The following is a 17339-nucleotide window of genomic DNA, read 5'->3' as shown; positions in this document are numbered from 1 at the left end:
CAACAACATACACTCATACAGGTACTGGTACTATTACACTGATAGACCTGTTACAGATCTGTTACAGTATAGATCTAGAACAGTATAGATCTGTTACAGTATAGATCTAGAACAGTATAGATCTAGAACAGTATAGATCTGTTACATTATAGATCTGTTACAGTATAGATCTGTTACAGTATAGATCTAGAACAGTATAGATCTGTTACAGTATAGATCTGTTACAGTATAGATCTAGAACAGTATAGATCTGTTACAGTATAGATCTAGAACAGTATAGATCTGTTACAGTATAGATCTAGAACAGTATAGATCTGTTACAGTATAGATCTGTTACAGTATAGATCTAGAACAGTATAGATCTGGGGCTGGAGGACACAGGACTGAGGATGACAGGATTAAAACTACTGACAGGTCTCAACAACATACACTCATACAGGTACTGACACTATTACACTGATAGACCTGTTACAGATCTGTTACAGTATAGATCTAGAACAGTATAGATCTGTTACAGTATAGATCTAGAACAGTATAGATCTGTTACAGTATAGATCTAGAACAGTATAGATCTGTTACAGATCTGTTACAGTATAGATCTGTTACAGTATAGATCTAGAACAGTATAGACCTGTTACAGATCTGTTACAGTATAGATCTAGAACAGTATAGATCTGTTACAGTATAGATCTGTTACAGTACAGATCTGTTACAGTATAGATCTAGAACAGTATAGATCTGTTACAGATCTGTTACAGTATAGATCTGTTACAGTATAGATCTAGAACAGTATAGAGCTGTTACAGTATAGATCTAGAACAGTATAGATCTGTTACAGTATAGATCTAGAACAGTATAGACCTGTTACAGATCTGTTACAGTATAGATCTAGAACAGTATAGATCTGTTACAGTATAGCTCTAGAACAGTATAGATCTGTTACAGTATAGATCTGTTACAGTATAGATCTAGAACAGTATAGATCTGTTACAGTATAGCTCTGTTACAGTATAGATCTAGAACAGTATAGATCTGTTACAGTATAGCTCTAGAACAGTATAGATCTGTTACAGTATAGATCTAGAACAGTATAGACCTGTTACAGTATAGATCTAGAACAGTATAGATCTGTTACAGTATAGATCTGTTACAGTATAGATCTAGAACAGTATAGATCTAGAACAGTATAGATCTAGAACAGTATAGCTCTAGAACAGTATAGATCTGTTACAGTATAGATCTAGAACAGTATAGATCTGTTACAGTATAGATCTAGAACAGTACAGATCTGTTACATTATAGATCTAGAACAGTATAGATCTGTTACAGTATAGATCTGTTACAGTATAGCTCTAGAACAGTATAGATCTGTTACAGTATAGATCTAGAACAGTATAGATCTGTTACAGTATAGATCTAGAACAGTATAGATCTGTTACAGTATAGATCTAGAACAGTATAGACCTGTTACAGATCTGTTACATTATAGATCTAGAACAGTATAGATCTAGAACAGTATAGATCTGTTACAGTATAGATCTGGTACATTATATATCTAGAACAGTATAGATCTGTTACAGTATAGATCTGTTACAGTATAGATCTGTTACAGTATATATCTAGAACAGTATATATCTGTTACAGTATAGATCTAGAACAGTATAGATCTGTTACAGTATAGATCTAGAACAGTATAGACCTGTTACAGATCTGTTACATTATAGATCTAGAACAGTATAGATCTAGAACAGTATAGATCTGTTACAGTATAGATCTGGTACATTATATATCTAGAACAGTATAGATCTGTTACAGTATAGATCTAGAACAGTATATATCTGTTACAGTATAGATCTGTTACAGTATATATCTAGAACAGTATATATCTGTTACAGTATAGATCTAGAACAGTATAGATCTGTTACAGTATATATCTAGAACAGTATAGATCTAGAACAGTATAGATCTGTTACATTATATATCTAGAACAGTATAGATCTACCGATCTGTTACAGTATAGATCTAGAACAGTATAGATCTGTTACAGTATAGATCTAGAACAGTATAGACCTGTTACAGATCTGTTACATTATAGATCTAGAACAGTATAGATCTAGAACAGTATAGATCTGTTACAGTATAGATCTGGTACATTATATATCTAGAACAGTATAGATCTGTTACAGTATAGATCTGTTACAGTATAGATCTGTTACAGTATATATCTAGAACAGTATATATCTGTTACAGTATAGATCTAGAACAGTATAGATCTGTTACAGTATAGATCTGTTACAGTATAGATCTGTTACAGTATATATCTAGAACAGTATAGATCTGTTACAGTATAGATCTAGAACAGTATAGATCTGTTACAGTATAGATCTAGAACAGTATAGAGCTGTTACAGTATAGATCTGTTACAGTATAGATCTAGAACAGTATAGATCTGTTACAGTATAGATCTAGAACAGTATAGATCTGTTACAGTATAGATCTAGAACAGTATAGAGCTGTTACAGTATAGATCTGTTACAGTATAGATCTAGAACAGTATAGATCTGTTACAGTATAGATCTGTTACAGTAGAGATCTGTTACATTATAGATCTAGAACAGTATAGAGCTGTTACAGTATAGATCTGTTACAGTATAGATCTAGAACAGTATAGATCTGTTACAGTATAGATCTGTTACAGTAGAGATCTGTTACATTATAGATCTAGAACAGTATAGATCTGTTACAGTATAGATCTAGAACAGTATAGATCTGTTACAGTATAGATCTGTTACAGTATATATCTAGAACAGTATATATCTGTTACAGTATAGATCTAGAACAGTATAGATCTGTTACAGTATATATCTAGAACAGTATAGATCTGTTACAGTATAGATCTAGAACAGTATAGATCTGTTACAGTATAGATCTAGAACAGTATAGATCTGTTACAGTATAGATCTAGAACAGTATAGATCTGTTACAGTATAGATCTAGAACAGTATAGATCTGTTACAGTATAGATCTGTTACAGTATAGATCTAGAACAATATAGATCTGTTACAGTATAGATCTAGAACAGTATAGATCTGTTACAGTATAGATCTAGAACAGTATAGATCTGTTACAGTATAGATCTAGAACAGTATAGATCTGTTACATTATATATCTAGAACAGTATAGATCTAGAACAGTATAGATCTAGAACAGTATAGATCTGTTACAGTATAGATCTAGAACAGTATAGATCTGTTACAGTATAGATCTGTTACAGTATAGATCTAGACCAATATAGATCTGTTACAGTATAGATCTAGAACAGTATAGATCTGTTACAGTATAGATCTAGAACAGTATAGATCTGATGTTCTCACTCTACTGTATGTAGAGTGTAAAATGCACATTTAGTTTTCTGATCTGTGTGTTTTGATCATGACTCTAACTGTGTGTGTGTGTGTGTGTGTGTGTGTCCGTCCCAGGGCGTGCATCGCTGACACCATCACTCTGTGGGAGGAGCTAGAGCAGAGTGGGGAGGAGGAGCTTCTGAAAGCGGCTGTTTCTAAGTTGACCCTTAACCCTTTCAGAGCCACACAGGTGTCCCACGTTCAACACCTGTCTACACTGGTCAACATACACACAAGCAGGAGACTGTCTGAGAGGTACGCCAATACAGCACACACACACACACACACACACACACACACACACACACACACACACACACACACACACACACACACACACACACACACACACACACACACACACACCATCTACAATACAATACAGTAGACAATAACCAGCCCAGCTCTTGTTACAGCCATCTACAATACACATACACACACACACCATCTACAATACAATACAGTAGACAATAACCAGTCCAGCTCTTGTTACAGCCATCTACAATACACACACACACACACACCATCTACAATACAATACAGTAGACAATAACCAGTCCAGCTCTTGTTACAGCCATCTACAATACACATACACACACACACCATCTACAATACAATACAGTAGACAATAACCAGTCCAGCTCTTGTTACAGCCATCTACAATACACACACACACACACACCATCTACAATACAATACAGTAGACAATAACCAGTCCAGCTCTTGTTACAGCCATCTACAATACACACACACACACACACCATCTACAATACAATACAGTAGACAATAACCAGTCCAGCTCTTGTTACAGCCATCTACAATACACACACACACACACACCATCTACAATACACACACACACACACACACACACACACACACACACACACACATATAAACATACTGGTATGTTCAAAAACGTGACGATGTGTCCGTCATCGTTTCAGCCTATCAGACGGTGTCCGTCAACGTTTCAGCCTATCAGACGGTGTCCGTCATCATTTCAGCCTATCAGACGGTGTCCTGGGGGAGGGTATACCTGCAGTCAGAGATCTTCACAAGCTGGAGTTTGAGTGAGTATCATTATTCAACCAATCCCTATCACTAGGTAATAAGTCATTTGATTTGAGTTGACTAGGTAATAAGTCAATACACTTTGATTTGAGTTGACTAGGTAATAAGTTAATATACTTTGATTTGACTAGGTAATAAGTCAATACACTTTGATTTGACTAGGTAATAAGTCAATACACTTTGATTTGACTAGGTAATAAGTCAATACACTTTGATTTGACTAGGTAATAAGTCAATACACTCTGATTTGACTAGGTAATAAGTCAATACACTTTGATTTGACTAGGTAATAAGTCAATACACTTTGATTTGACTAGGTAATAAGTCAATACACTTTGATTTGACTAGGTAATAAGTCAATACACTCTGATTTGACTAGGTAATAAGTCAATACACTCTGATTTGACTAGGTAATAAGTCAATACACTTTGATTTGACTAGGTAATAAGTCAATACACTTTGATTTGACTAGGTAATAAGTCAATACACTTTGATTTGACTAGGTAATAAGTCAATACACTTTGATTTGACTAGGTAATAAGTCAATACACTTTGATTTGACTAGGTAATAAGTCCATACACTTTGATTTGACCAGGTAATAAGTCAATACACTTTGATTTGACTAGGTAATAAGTCCATACACTTTGATTTGACTAGGTAATAAGTCCAACTTTGATTTTAGTTGACTAGGTAATAAGTCAATACACTTTGATTTGACTAGGTAATAAGTCAATACACTTTGATTTGACTAGGTAATAAGTCCAACTTTGATTTTAGTTGACTAGGTAATAAGTCAATAAACATTGATTTGACTAGACAATAGGGCATTAAACTTTGATTTGACTAGGTAATAAGGTAATAAACTTTGATTTGATTTTACTAGGTAATAAGTCAAACTTTGATTTTACTAGGTAATAAGTCAATACACTGGTTTGACTAGGTAATAAGTCAATACACTGGTTTGACTAGGTAATAAGTCTATAGTTACCTCTGGTTTGACTAGGTAATAAGTCAAGAGTTACCACTGGTTTGACCAGGTAATAAGTCAAGAGTTACCACTGGTTTGACCAGGTAATAAGTCAAGAGTTACCCCTGGTTTGACTAGGTAATAAGTCAAGAGTTACCACTGGTTTGACTAGGTAATAAGTCTAGAGTTACCTCTGGTTTGACTAGGTAATAAGTCAAGAGTTACCACTGGTTTGACCAGGTAATAAGTCAAGAGTTACCACTGGTTTGACTAGGTAATAAGTCAATACACTTTGATTTGAGTTGACTAGGTAATAAGTTAATATACTTTGATTTGACTAGGTAATAAGTCAATACACTTTGATTTGACTAGGTAATAAGTCAATACACTTTGATTTGACTAGGTAATAAGTCAATACACTTTGATTTGACTAGGTAATAAGTCAATACACTCTGATTTGACTAGGTAATAAGTCAATACACTCTGATTTGACTAGGTAATAAGTCAATACACTTTGATTTGACTAGGTAATAAGTCAATACACTTTGATTTGACTAGGTAATAAGTCAATACACTTTGATTTGACTAGGTAATAAGTCAATACACTTTGATTTGACTAGGTAATAAGTCAATACACTTTGATTTGACTAGGTAATAAGTCCATACACTTTGATTTGACCAGGTAATAAGTCAATACACTTTGATTTGACTAGGTAATAAGTCCATACACTTTGATTTGACTAGGTAATAAGTCCAACTTTGATTTTAGTTGACTAGGTAATAAGTCAATACACTTTGATTTGACTAGGTAATAAGTCAATACACTTTGATTTGACTAGGTAATAAGTCCAACTTTGATTTTAGTTGACTAGGTAATAAGTCAATAAACATTGATTTGACTAGACAATAGGGCATTAAACTTTGATTTGACTAGGTAATAAGGTAATAAACTTTGATTTGATTTTACTAGGTAATAAGTCAAACTTTGATTTTACTAGGTAATAAGTCAATACACTGGTTTGACTAGGTAATAAGTCAATACACTGGTTTGACTAGGTAATAAGTCAAGAGTTACCACTGGTTTGACTAGGTAATAAGTCAAGAGTTACCACTGGTTTGACTAGGTAATAAGTCAAGAGTTACCACTGGTTTGACTAGGTAATAAGTCCAGAGTTACCACTGGTTTGACTAGGTAATAAGTCTAGAGTTACCTCTGGTTTGACTAGGTAATAAGTCAAGAGTTACCACTGGTTTGACCAGGTAATAAGTCAAGAGTTACCACTGGTTTGACCAGGTAATAAGTCAAGAGTTACCCCTGGTTTGACTAGGTAATAAGTCAAGAGTTACCACTGGTTTGACTAGGTAATAAGTCTAGAGTTACCTCTGGTTTGACTAGGTAATAAGTCAAGAGTTACCACTGGTTTGACCAGGTAATAAGTCAAGAGTTACCACTGGTTTGACTAGGTAATAAGTCAAGAGTTACCCCTGGTTTGACTAGGTAATAAGTCAAGAGTTACCACTGGTTGGACGAGGTAATAAGTCAAGAGTTACCACTGGTTTGACTAGGTAATAAGTCAAGAGTTACCACTGGTTTGACTAGGTAATAAGTCAAGAGTTACCACTGGTTTGACTAGGTAATAAGTCAAGAGTTACCACTGGTTTGACTAGGTAATAAGTCCAGAGTGACCACTGATTTGACTAGGTAATAAGTCAAGAGTTACCCCTGGTTTGACTAGGTAATAAGTCAAGAGTTACCCCTGGTTTGACGAGGTAATAAGTCAATACACTTTGATTTGAGTTGACTAGGTAATAAGTTAATATACTTTGATTTGACTAGGTAATAAGTCAATACACTTTGATTTGACTAGGTAATAAGTCAATACACTTTGATTTGACTAGGTAATAAGTCAATACACTTTGATTTGACTAGGTAATAAGTCAATACACTCTGATTTGACTAGGTAATAAGTCAATACACTCTGATTTGACTAGGTAATAAGTCAATACACTTTGATTTGACTAGGTAATAAGTCAATACACTTTGATTTGACTAGGTAATAAGTCAATACACTTTGATTTGACTAGGTAATAAGTCAAGAGTTACCACTGGTTTGACTAGGTAATAAGTCAAGAGTTACCACTGGTTTGACTAGGTAATAAGTCCAGAGTGACCACTGATTTGACTAGGTAATAAGTCAAGAGTTACCCCTGGTTTGACTAGGTAATAAGTCAAGAGTTACCCCTGGTTTGACGAGGTAATAAGTCAAGAGTTACCACTGGTTTGACTAGGTAATAAGTCCAGAGTTACCACTGGTTTGACTAGGTAATACGTCAAGAGTTACCACTGGTTTGACTAGGTAATAAGTCAAGTTACCACTCTGACTAGGTAATAAGTCCAGAGTGACCACTGGTTTGACTAGGTAATAAGTCCAGAGTGACCACTGGTTTGAGGAAGTGTGTTTGTGTGTGTGTGTGCAGGTTGGGTCCAGTGAATGGGCCTCTGGCCCTCCCTAAGCTCCTGGAGCTGCTGCCAGCCCTGCACAGTCTACATCACCTGGAGTAAGTATCACTCTACTGATGGACCACAGGACAACGGGAAAACAGCTTGGTCTTTATCATGCCGTCGGTCTAACCTCTCTCTGTCTCCCTCACCCAGTCTAACCTCTCTCTCTGTCTCCCTCACCCAGTCTAACCTCTCTCTCTGTCTCCCTCACCCAGTCTAACCTCTCTCTCTGTCTCCCTCACCCAGTCTAACCTCTCTCTCTGTCTCCCTCACCCAGTCTAACCTCTCTCTCTGTCTCCCTCACCCAGTCTAACCTCTCTCTCTGTCTCCCTCACCCAGTCTAACCTCTCTCTCTGTCTCCCTCACCCAGTCTAACCTCTCTCTCTGTCTCCCTCACCCAGTCTAACCTCTCTCTCTGTCTCCCTCACCCAGTCTAACCTCTCTCTGTCTCCCTCACCCAGTCTAACCTCTCTCTCTGTCTCCCTCACCCAGTCTAACCTCTCTCTCTGTCTCCCTCACCCAGTCTAACCTCTCTCTCTGTCTCCCTCACCCAGTCTAACCTCTCTCTCTGTCTCCCTCACCCAGTCTAACCTCTCTCTCTGTCTCCCTCACCCAGTCTAACCTCTCTCTCTGTCTCCCTCACCCAGTCTAACCTCTCTCTCTGTCTCCCTCACCCAGTCTAACCTCTCTCTGTCTCCCTCACCCAGTCTAACCTCTCTCTCTGTCTCCCTCACCCAGTCTAACCTCGCTCTCTGTCTCCCTCACCCAGTCTAACCTCTCTCTCTGTCTCCCTCACCCAGTCTAACCTCTCTCTCTGTCTCCCTCACCCAGTCTAACCTCTCTCTCTGTCTCCCTCACCCAGTCTAACCTCTCTCTCTGTCTCCCTCACCCAGTCTGGAGAACAGTAAGCTGGGGGACAGTGGGGCTGAGGGTCTGGCTGGAGCTGTGGTGTCTCTCTCCTCTCTGCAGATTATCAAGTAAGGAACCCTCACACTGAGCTCTCTAGTCTCTAGGTCAACCTGTCCATCACTGAGCTCTCTAGTCTCTAGGTCAGCCTGTCCATCACTGAGCTCTCTACTGTCTCTAGGTCAGCCTGTCCATCACTGAGCTCTCTACTCTCTAGATCAACCTGTCCATCACTGAGCTCTCTACTCTCTAGATCAACCTGTCCATCACTGAGCTATCTACTGTCTAGATCAACCTGTCCATCACTGAGCTCTCTACTGTCTAGATCAACCTGTCCATCACTGAGCTCTCTACTGTCTAGATCAACCTGTCCATCACTGAGCTCTCTACTGTCTAGATCAACCTGTCCATCACTGAGCTCTCTACTGTCTCTAGATCAACCTGTCCATCACTGAGCTCTCTACTGTCTAGACCAGCCTGTCCATCACTGAGCTCTCTACTGTCTAGACCAACCTGTCCATCACTGAGCTCTCTACTGTCTAGATCAACCTGTCCATCACTGAGCTCTCTACTGTCTAGATCAACCTGTCCATCACTGAGCTCTCTACTGTGTAGATCAACCTGTCCATCACTGAGCTCTCTACTGTGTAGATCAACCTGTCCATCACTGAGCTCTCTACTGTCTAGATCAACCTGTCCATCACTGAGCTCTCTACTGTCTAGACCAGCCTGTCCATCACTGAGCTCTCTACTGTCTAGATCAACCTGTCCATCACTGAGCTCTCTACTGTGTAGATCAACCTGTCCATCACTGAGCTCTCTACTGTCTAGATCAACCTGTCCATCACTGAGCTCTCTACTGTCTAGATCAACCTGTCCATCACTGAGCTCTCTACTGTCTAGACCAGCCTGTCCATCACTGAGCTCTCTACTGTCTCTAGATCAACCTGTCCATCACTGAGCTCTCTACTGTCTAGATCAACCTGTCCATCACTGAGCTCTCTACTGTCTCTAGATCAACCTGTCCATCACTGAGCTCTCTACTGTCTCTAGATCAACCTGTCCATCACTGAGCTCTCTACTGTCTAGACCAGCCTGTCCATCACTGAGCTCTCTACTGTCTAGATCAACCTGTCCATCACTGAGCTCTCTACTCTCTAGATCAACCTGTCCATCACTGAGCCCTCTGCCCTAGATAATATCTATCTGCAATACCATTCACCTAGTTACTGTGCTTTTGAGAACAATGTTTATGGTCCTCTCCTCTCCTCTCCTCTCCTCTCCTCTCCTCTCCTCTCCTTTCTGTTCCTCTCCTCCTCTCCTCCTCTCCTCTCCCCTCCTCTCCTCTCCTTTCTGTTCCTCTCCTCTCTCCTCCTCTTTTCCCCTCCTCCTTTCTCTTCTCCTCTCCTTTCTCCTCCCCTTCTCTCCTTTCTCCTTTCCTTTCTCCTCCCATCTTCTTCTCTTCTCTCCTCCTCCCCTCCTCTCCTTTCTTCTCCTCTCCTCCCCTCCTCTCCTTTCTCCTCTCTCCTCCTCTCTTCCCCTCTCATTTCTCCTCCTCTCCTCCCCTCTCATTTCTCCTCCCCTCCTCTCCTCCCTCCTCTCCTTCCCCATCCTCTCAGTCTGTCCCAGAACTGTATAGGAGACCAGGGAATAGGGAGTCTGGCTCCTGCCCTGTCTACCCTCTCCTCACTGCACTGTCTCAGGTACACACACACACACACACACACACACACACACACACACACACACACACACACACACACACACACACACACACACACACACACACACACACACACACACACACACACACACACACACACACACACACACCGTGTCTATTGTCCAGTCTGTAATCTGATGATCTAATCCTGTCTATTCTCCAGTCTGTAATCTGATGGTCTAATCCTGTCTATTGTCCAGTCTGTAATCTGATGGTCTAATCCTGTCTATTGTCCTGTCTGTAATCTGATGGTCTAGTCCTGTCTATTCTCCAGTCTGTATTCTGATGGTCTAATCCTGTCTGTTGTCCAGTCTGTAATCCGATGGTCTAATCCTGTCTATTCTCCAGTCTGTAATCTGATGGTCTAATCCTATCTGTTGTCCAGTCTGTAATCCGATGGTCTAATCCTGTCTATTCTCCAGTCTGTAATCTGATGGTCTAATCCTGTCTATTCTCCAGTCTGTAATCCGATGGTCTAATCCTGTCTGTTCTCCAGTCTGTAATCTGATGGTCTAATCCTGTCTATTCTCCAGTCTGTAATCTGATGGTCTAATCCGGTCTGTTCTCCAGTCTGTAATCTGATGGTCTAATCCTGTCTATTCTCCAGTCTGTAATCTGATGGTCTAATCCTGTCTATTCTCCAGTCTGTAATCTGATGGTCTAATCCTGTCTATTCTCCAGTCTGTAATCTGATGGTCTAATCCTGTCTATTCTCCAGTCTGATGGTCTAATCCTGTCTATTCTCCAGTCTGTAATCTGATGGTCTAATCCTGTCTATTCTCCAGTCTGTAATCTGATGGTCTAATCCTGTCTATTCTCCAGTCTGTAATCTGATGGTCTAATCCGGTCTATTCTCCAGTCTGTAATCTGATGGTCTAATCCGGTCTATTCTCCAGTCTGTAATCTGATGGTCTAATCCTGTCTATTCTCCAGTCTGTAATCTGATGGTCTAATCCGGTCTATTCTCCAGTCTGTACAGTAATGTGATATCTGACGGCGGTGCTGAGAGTCTGGCTGCTGTTTTACCTCAGATGACATCACTCAGTGACCTGGAGTAAGTCTGAATCATAAAACCTGACTGCATTAAGTCTGAATCATAAAACCTTACTGCATTAATACAGCAGTAAGTCTGAATCATAAAACCTTACTGCAGTAATACAGCAGTAAGTCTGAATCATAAAACCTTACTGCATTAATACAGCAGTAAGTCTGAATCATAAAACCTTACTGCATTAATACAGCAGTAAGTCTGAATCATAAAACGTTACTGCATTAATACAGCAGTAAGTCTGAATCATAAAACCTTACTGCATTAATACAGCAGTAAGTCTGACTCATAAAACCTTACTGCATTAATACAGCAGTAAGTCTGAATCATAAAACCTTACTGCATTAATACAGCAGTAAGTCTGAATCATAAAACCTTACTGCAGTAATACAGCAGTAAGTCTGACTCATAAAACCTTACTGCATTAATACAGCAGTAAGTCTGAATCATAAAAACTTACTGCAGTAATAAAGCAGTAGATCTGAATCATAAAACCTTACTGCAGTAATACAGCAGTAAGTCTGAATCGTAAAACCTTACTGCAGTAATACAGCAGTAAGTCTGAATCATAAAACCTTACTGCAGTAATACAGCAGTAAGTCTGAATCATAAAACATGACTGCAGTAAGTCTGAATCATAAAACCTTACTGCAGTAATACAGCAGTAAGTCTGAATCGTAAAACCTTACTGCAGTAATACAGCAGTAAATCTGAATCATAAAACCTTACTGCAGTAATACAGCAGTAAGTCTGAATCATAAAACATGACTTCAGTAAGTCTGAATCATAAAACATGACTGCAGTAATATAGCAGTATTGATACTGTAGGTTTTATGTAATACCCCCTGTTGCTATGGGATCAGTAGCTGTCACCACAGTACTGTTCACAACTACTACAGTCTGACTCATTGTTCCCCCTGTTTGTCTGCAGTGTCAAGTACAACAGTTTCACAGCCCTGGGAGCTCAGAGTTTGGCTTCCAGTCTGAGGGACTGTCCATGGATCAAGAGTCTGGGGTAGGATACTTATCGAACACAATCACATCACCATAACATATAGGAGGAAGTCCGTCACGATAACATATAGGAGGAAGTCCGTCACGATAACATATAGGAGGAAGTCCGTCACGATAACATATAGGAGGAAGTCCGTCACGATAACATATAGGAGGAAGTCCGTCACGATAACATATAGGAGGAAGTCCGTCACGATAACATATAGGAGGAAGTCCGTCACGATAACATATAGGAGGAAGTCCGTCACGATAACATATAGGAGGAAGTCCGTTTCACAGTCAGTTTCACAGCCCTGGGAGCTCAGAGTTTGGCTTCCAGTCTGAGGGACTGTCCATGGATCAAGAGTCTGGGGTAGGATACTTATCGAACACAATCACATCACCATAACATATAGGAGGAAGTCCGTCACGATAACATATAGGAGGAAGTCCGTCACGATAACATATAGGAGGAAGTCCGTCACGATAACATATAGGAGGAAGTCCGTCACGATAACATATAGGAGGAAGTCCGTCACGATAACATATAGGAGGAAGTCCGTCACGATAACATATAGGAGGAAGTCCGTCACGATAACATATAGGAGGAAGTCCGTCACGATAACATATAGGAGGAAGTCCGTCACGATAACATATAGGAGGAAGTCCGTCACGATAACATATAGGAGGAAGTCCGTCACGATAACATATAGGAGGAAGTCCGTCACGATAACATTTAGGAGGAAGTCCGTCACGATAACATATAGGAGGAAGTCCGTCACGATAACATATAGGAGGAAGTCCGTCACGATAACATATAGGAGGAAGTCCGTCACGATAACATATAGGAGGAAGTCCGTCACGATAACATATAGGAGGAAGTCCGTCACGATAACATATAGGAGGAAGTCCGTCACGATAACATATAGGAGGAAGTCCGTCACGATAACATATAGGAGGAAGTCCGTCACGATAACATATAGGAGGAAGTCCGTCACGATAACATTTAGGAGGAAGTCCGTCACGATAACATTTAGGAGGAAGTCCGTCACGATAACATATAGGAGGAAATCCGTCACGATAACATATAGGAGGAAATCCGTCACGATAACATATAGGAGGAAGTCCGTCACGATAACATATAGGAGGAAGTCCGTCACGATAACATATAGGAGGAAGTCCGTCACGATAACATATAGGAGGAAGTCCGTCACGATAACATATAGGAGGAAGTCCGTCACGATAACATATAGGAGGAAGTCCGTCACGATAACATTTAGGAGGAAGTCCGTCACGATAACATATAGGAGGAAGTCCGTCGCGATAACATATAGGAGGAAGTCCGTCACGATAACATATAGGAGGAAGTCCGTCGCGATAACATATAGGAGGAAGTCCGTCGCGATAACATATAGGAGGAAGTCCGTCACGATAACATATAGGAGGAAGTCCGTCACGATAACATATAGGAGGAAGTCCGTCACGATAACATATAGGAGGAAGTCCGTCACGATAACATATAGGAGGAAGTCCGTCACGATAACATATAGGAGGAAGTTCCGTAACTGAAAGCACAGGGCTGGTTTCATGGTAAACAACAATTCCCGTATATTACACTGTCTGTGTGTGTGTGTGTGTGTGTGTGTGTGTGTGTGTGTGTGTGTGTGTGTGTGTGTGTGTGTGTGTGTGTGTGTGTGTGTGTGTGTGTGTGTGTGTGTGTGTGTGTGTGTGTGTTCAACTGAAGCCCATACAATTGAAGAGAATTGCAGCAGCTCTCACCCCCTCTGAGCACCCCCCCCCCCCCCCCCCTGTCAGCCACCCTGATAGCCCTCCTGACAACCCCCCCACACCCACTGAGGACAAACACAAGACACAGATTTTCCTCCTCATGGACTCAAATGGGAAATATATAGAAGAAAAAAACCTTTTTCCCAAACACAGTGTGTCTAAACTCTGGTGTCCAAACACCCAGCGCGCCCTAGACCTTCTGTCTGAGGACCAACTAGGCTCACCTAGCCACATAATAATACACACAGGCACAAACGACCTGAGAGCACAGCAGGAAAGGGTGGCCACAGCACTGAAGGGAGTGATTGAAAAAGCTTCTTCTACTTTCCCCAACTTTCCCCTATCTCCACCCTGCTACCACGAAAATACTTCCACCCTGCTACAATACAGCGGGTAAACGCAAGCATTTCCCGAGACTCACAAATCTGGTAGTTTCACAACACAGTGGTTTCTCCACTGGAAGGACTCTCCTGTAATGTATAAGTTGGTTTTCTGTGTGCATAATTATCCCTCTCTCACTCTCTCTCTCCCTCTCTCACTCTCTCTCTCTCTCTCTCTCTCTCTCTCTCTCTCTCTCTCTGTCTCTCTCCCTCTCTCACTCTCTCCCTCTCTCTCTCTCTCTCTGTCTCTCTCTCTCCCTCTCTCCCTCTCTGTCTCTCTCTGTCTCTCTCCCTCTCACTCTCTCTCCCTCTCACTCTCTCTCCCTCTCACTCTCTCTCCCTCTCTCCCTCTCTCACTCTCTCTCTCTCTCTCTCTGTCTCTCTCCCTCTCTCACTCTCTCTCTCTCTCTCTCTCTCTCTCTCTCTCTCTCTCTCTCTCTCTCTCTCTCTCTCTCTCTCTCTCTCTCTCTCTGTCTCTCCCTCCCTCTCTCTCCAGGATGTGGAATGTGTGTATTCCCTACGGAGTGTTAGAGAGACTGCAACAACAGGACCCACGGATACAGCTGCTCTAGAACATTGTTCTGTTGTTCTAACAGAACCCCAGAGGATAGTCACTCCTAGAACATTGTTCTAACAGAACCCCAGAGGATACAGCTGCTCTAGAACATTGTTCTGTTGTTCTAACAGAACCCCAGAGGATACAGCTGCTCTAGAACATTGTTCTGTTGTTCTAACAGAACCCCAGAGGATACAGCTGCTCTAGAACATTGTTCTGTTGTTCTAACAGAACCCCAGAGCTCTAGATACAGTCACATTTTTCTGTGTCCAGTGTACACCTCTGTTCTGTGTTCCTGGACACCTCTGTACTGTTCTGTGTTCCTGGACACCTCTGTACTGTTCTGTGTTCCTGGACACCTCTGTTCTGTGTTCCTGGACACCACTGTTCTGTTCTGTGTTCCTGGACACCTCTGTTCTGTTCTGTGTTCCTGGACACCTCTGTTCTGTGTTCCTGGACACCTCTGTTCTGTTCTGTGTTCCTGGACACCTCTGTACTGTGTTCCTGGACACCTCTGTTCTGTTCTGTGTTCCTGGACACCTCTGTACTGTTCTGTGTTCCTGGACACCTCTGTACTGTGTTCCTGGACACCTCTGTACTGTTCTGTGTTCCTGGACACCTCTGTACTGTTCTGTGTTCCTGGACACCTCTGTACTGTGTTCCTGGACACCACTGTACTGTGTTCCTGGACACCTCTGTACTGTTCTGTGTTCCTGGACACCTCTGCTCTGTGTTCCTGGACACCTCTGTACTGTGTTCCTGGACACCTCTGTTCTGTTCTGTGTTACTGGACACCACTGTTCTGTGTTCCTGGACACCTCTGCTCTGTGTTCCTGGACACCTCTGCTCTGTGTTCCTGGACACCTCTGCTCTGTGTTCCTGGACACCTCTGCTCTGTGTTCCTGGAGACCTCTGTTCTGTGTTCCTGGACACCTCTGCTCTGTGTTCCTGGACACCTCTGTACTGTGTTCCTGGACACCACTGTACTGTTCTGTGTTCCTGGACACCTCTGCACTGTGTTCCTGGACACCTCTGTTCTGTGTTCCTGGACACCTCTGCTCTGTGTTCCTGGACACCTCTGTACTGTTCTGTGTTCCTGGACACCACTGTTCTGTGTTCCTGGACACCTCTGCTCTGTGTTCCTGGACACCACTGTTCTGTGTTCCTGGACACCTCTGCTCTGTGTTCCTGGACACCACTGTTCTGTGTTCCTGGACACCTCTGTACTGTGTTCCTGGACACCTCTGCTCTGTGTTCCTGGACACCTCTGTTCTGTGTTCCTGGACACCTCTGCTCTGTGTTCCTGGACACCTCTGCTCTGTGTTCCTGGACACCTCTGTTCTGTGTTCCTGGACACCTCTGTTCTGTGTTCCTGGACACCTCTGCTCTGTGTTCCTGGACACCTCTGCTCTGTGTTCCTGGACACCTCTGTACTGTGTTCCTGGACACCACTGTTCTGTGTTCCTGGACACCTCTGCTCTGTGTTCCTGGACACCTCTGCTCTGTGTTCCTGGACACCTCTGCTCTGTGTTCCTGGACACCACTGTACTGTGGGGTTATGTTAGTTGTGTTACTGGCATCTCTGTCCGCACTTTTATTTGCACTGACATTTGAATGTATTTGTTGTGTTATAAACTGTTCTACCTTCATTCTGAGTCTGTGGATCATTTCTGTACTGATCATTATATTAAGTTAATATAGAACTGGACCTGACTACTCTACAGAACCAGAACCAGAGATAGACAGAGGAGATGGTTAATATAGAACTGGACCTGACTACTCTACAGAACCAGAGATAGACAGAGGAGATGGTTAATATAGAACTGGACCTGACTACTCTACAGAACCAGAGATAGACAGAGGAGATGGTTAATATAGAACTGGACCTGACTACTCTACAGAACCAGAACCAGAGATAGACAGAGGAGATGGTTAATATAGAACTGGACCTGACTACTCTACAGAACCAGAGATAGACAGAGGAGATGGTTAATAT

The 17339-nt window shown here is 41.5% G+C and overlaps 1 protein-coding gene across 4 annotated transcripts in view; it reads left to right on the top strand.

The window, feature by feature from the left end:
* The window catches only part of LOC139569535 (MHC class II transactivator-like), a 54361-nt gene extending 37369 nt beyond the window's left edge, over positions 1-16992 (top strand). For 2 of the 4 annotated variants that reach the window (XM_071390985.1, XM_071390983.1), the window contains exons 15-22: positions 3480-3659; positions 4352-4477; positions 7925-8005; positions 8843-8926; positions 10475-10558; positions 11549-11632; positions 12558-12641; positions 15284-16992. In XM_071390985.1, coding sequence (XP_071247086.1) covers positions 3480-3659; positions 4352-4477; positions 7925-8005; positions 8843-8926; positions 10475-10558; positions 11549-11632; positions 12558-12641; positions 15284-15359 — 799 coding nt within the window. In that variant the 3' untranslated portion in view covers positions 15360-16992. The remainder of the gene's footprint in view (positions 1-3479; positions 3660-4351; positions 4478-7924; positions 8006-8842; positions 8927-10474; positions 10559-11548; positions 11633-12557; positions 12642-15283) is intronic. The other 2 variants (XM_071390984.1, XM_071390986.1) reach the window with 2 other exon arrangements.
* The last annotated feature ends 347 nt before the right edge of the window (positions 16993-17339 follow it).

Source organism: Salvelinus alpinus, chromosome 1 (assembly GCF_045679555.1).
Source record: "Salvelinus alpinus chromosome 1, SLU_Salpinus.1, whole genome shotgun sequence".
Taxonomy (NCBI): domain Eukaryota; kingdom Metazoa; phylum Chordata; class Actinopteri; order Salmoniformes; family Salmonidae; genus Salvelinus; species Salvelinus alpinus.
This window is presented reverse-complemented; position numbering and strand designations above follow the sequence as displayed.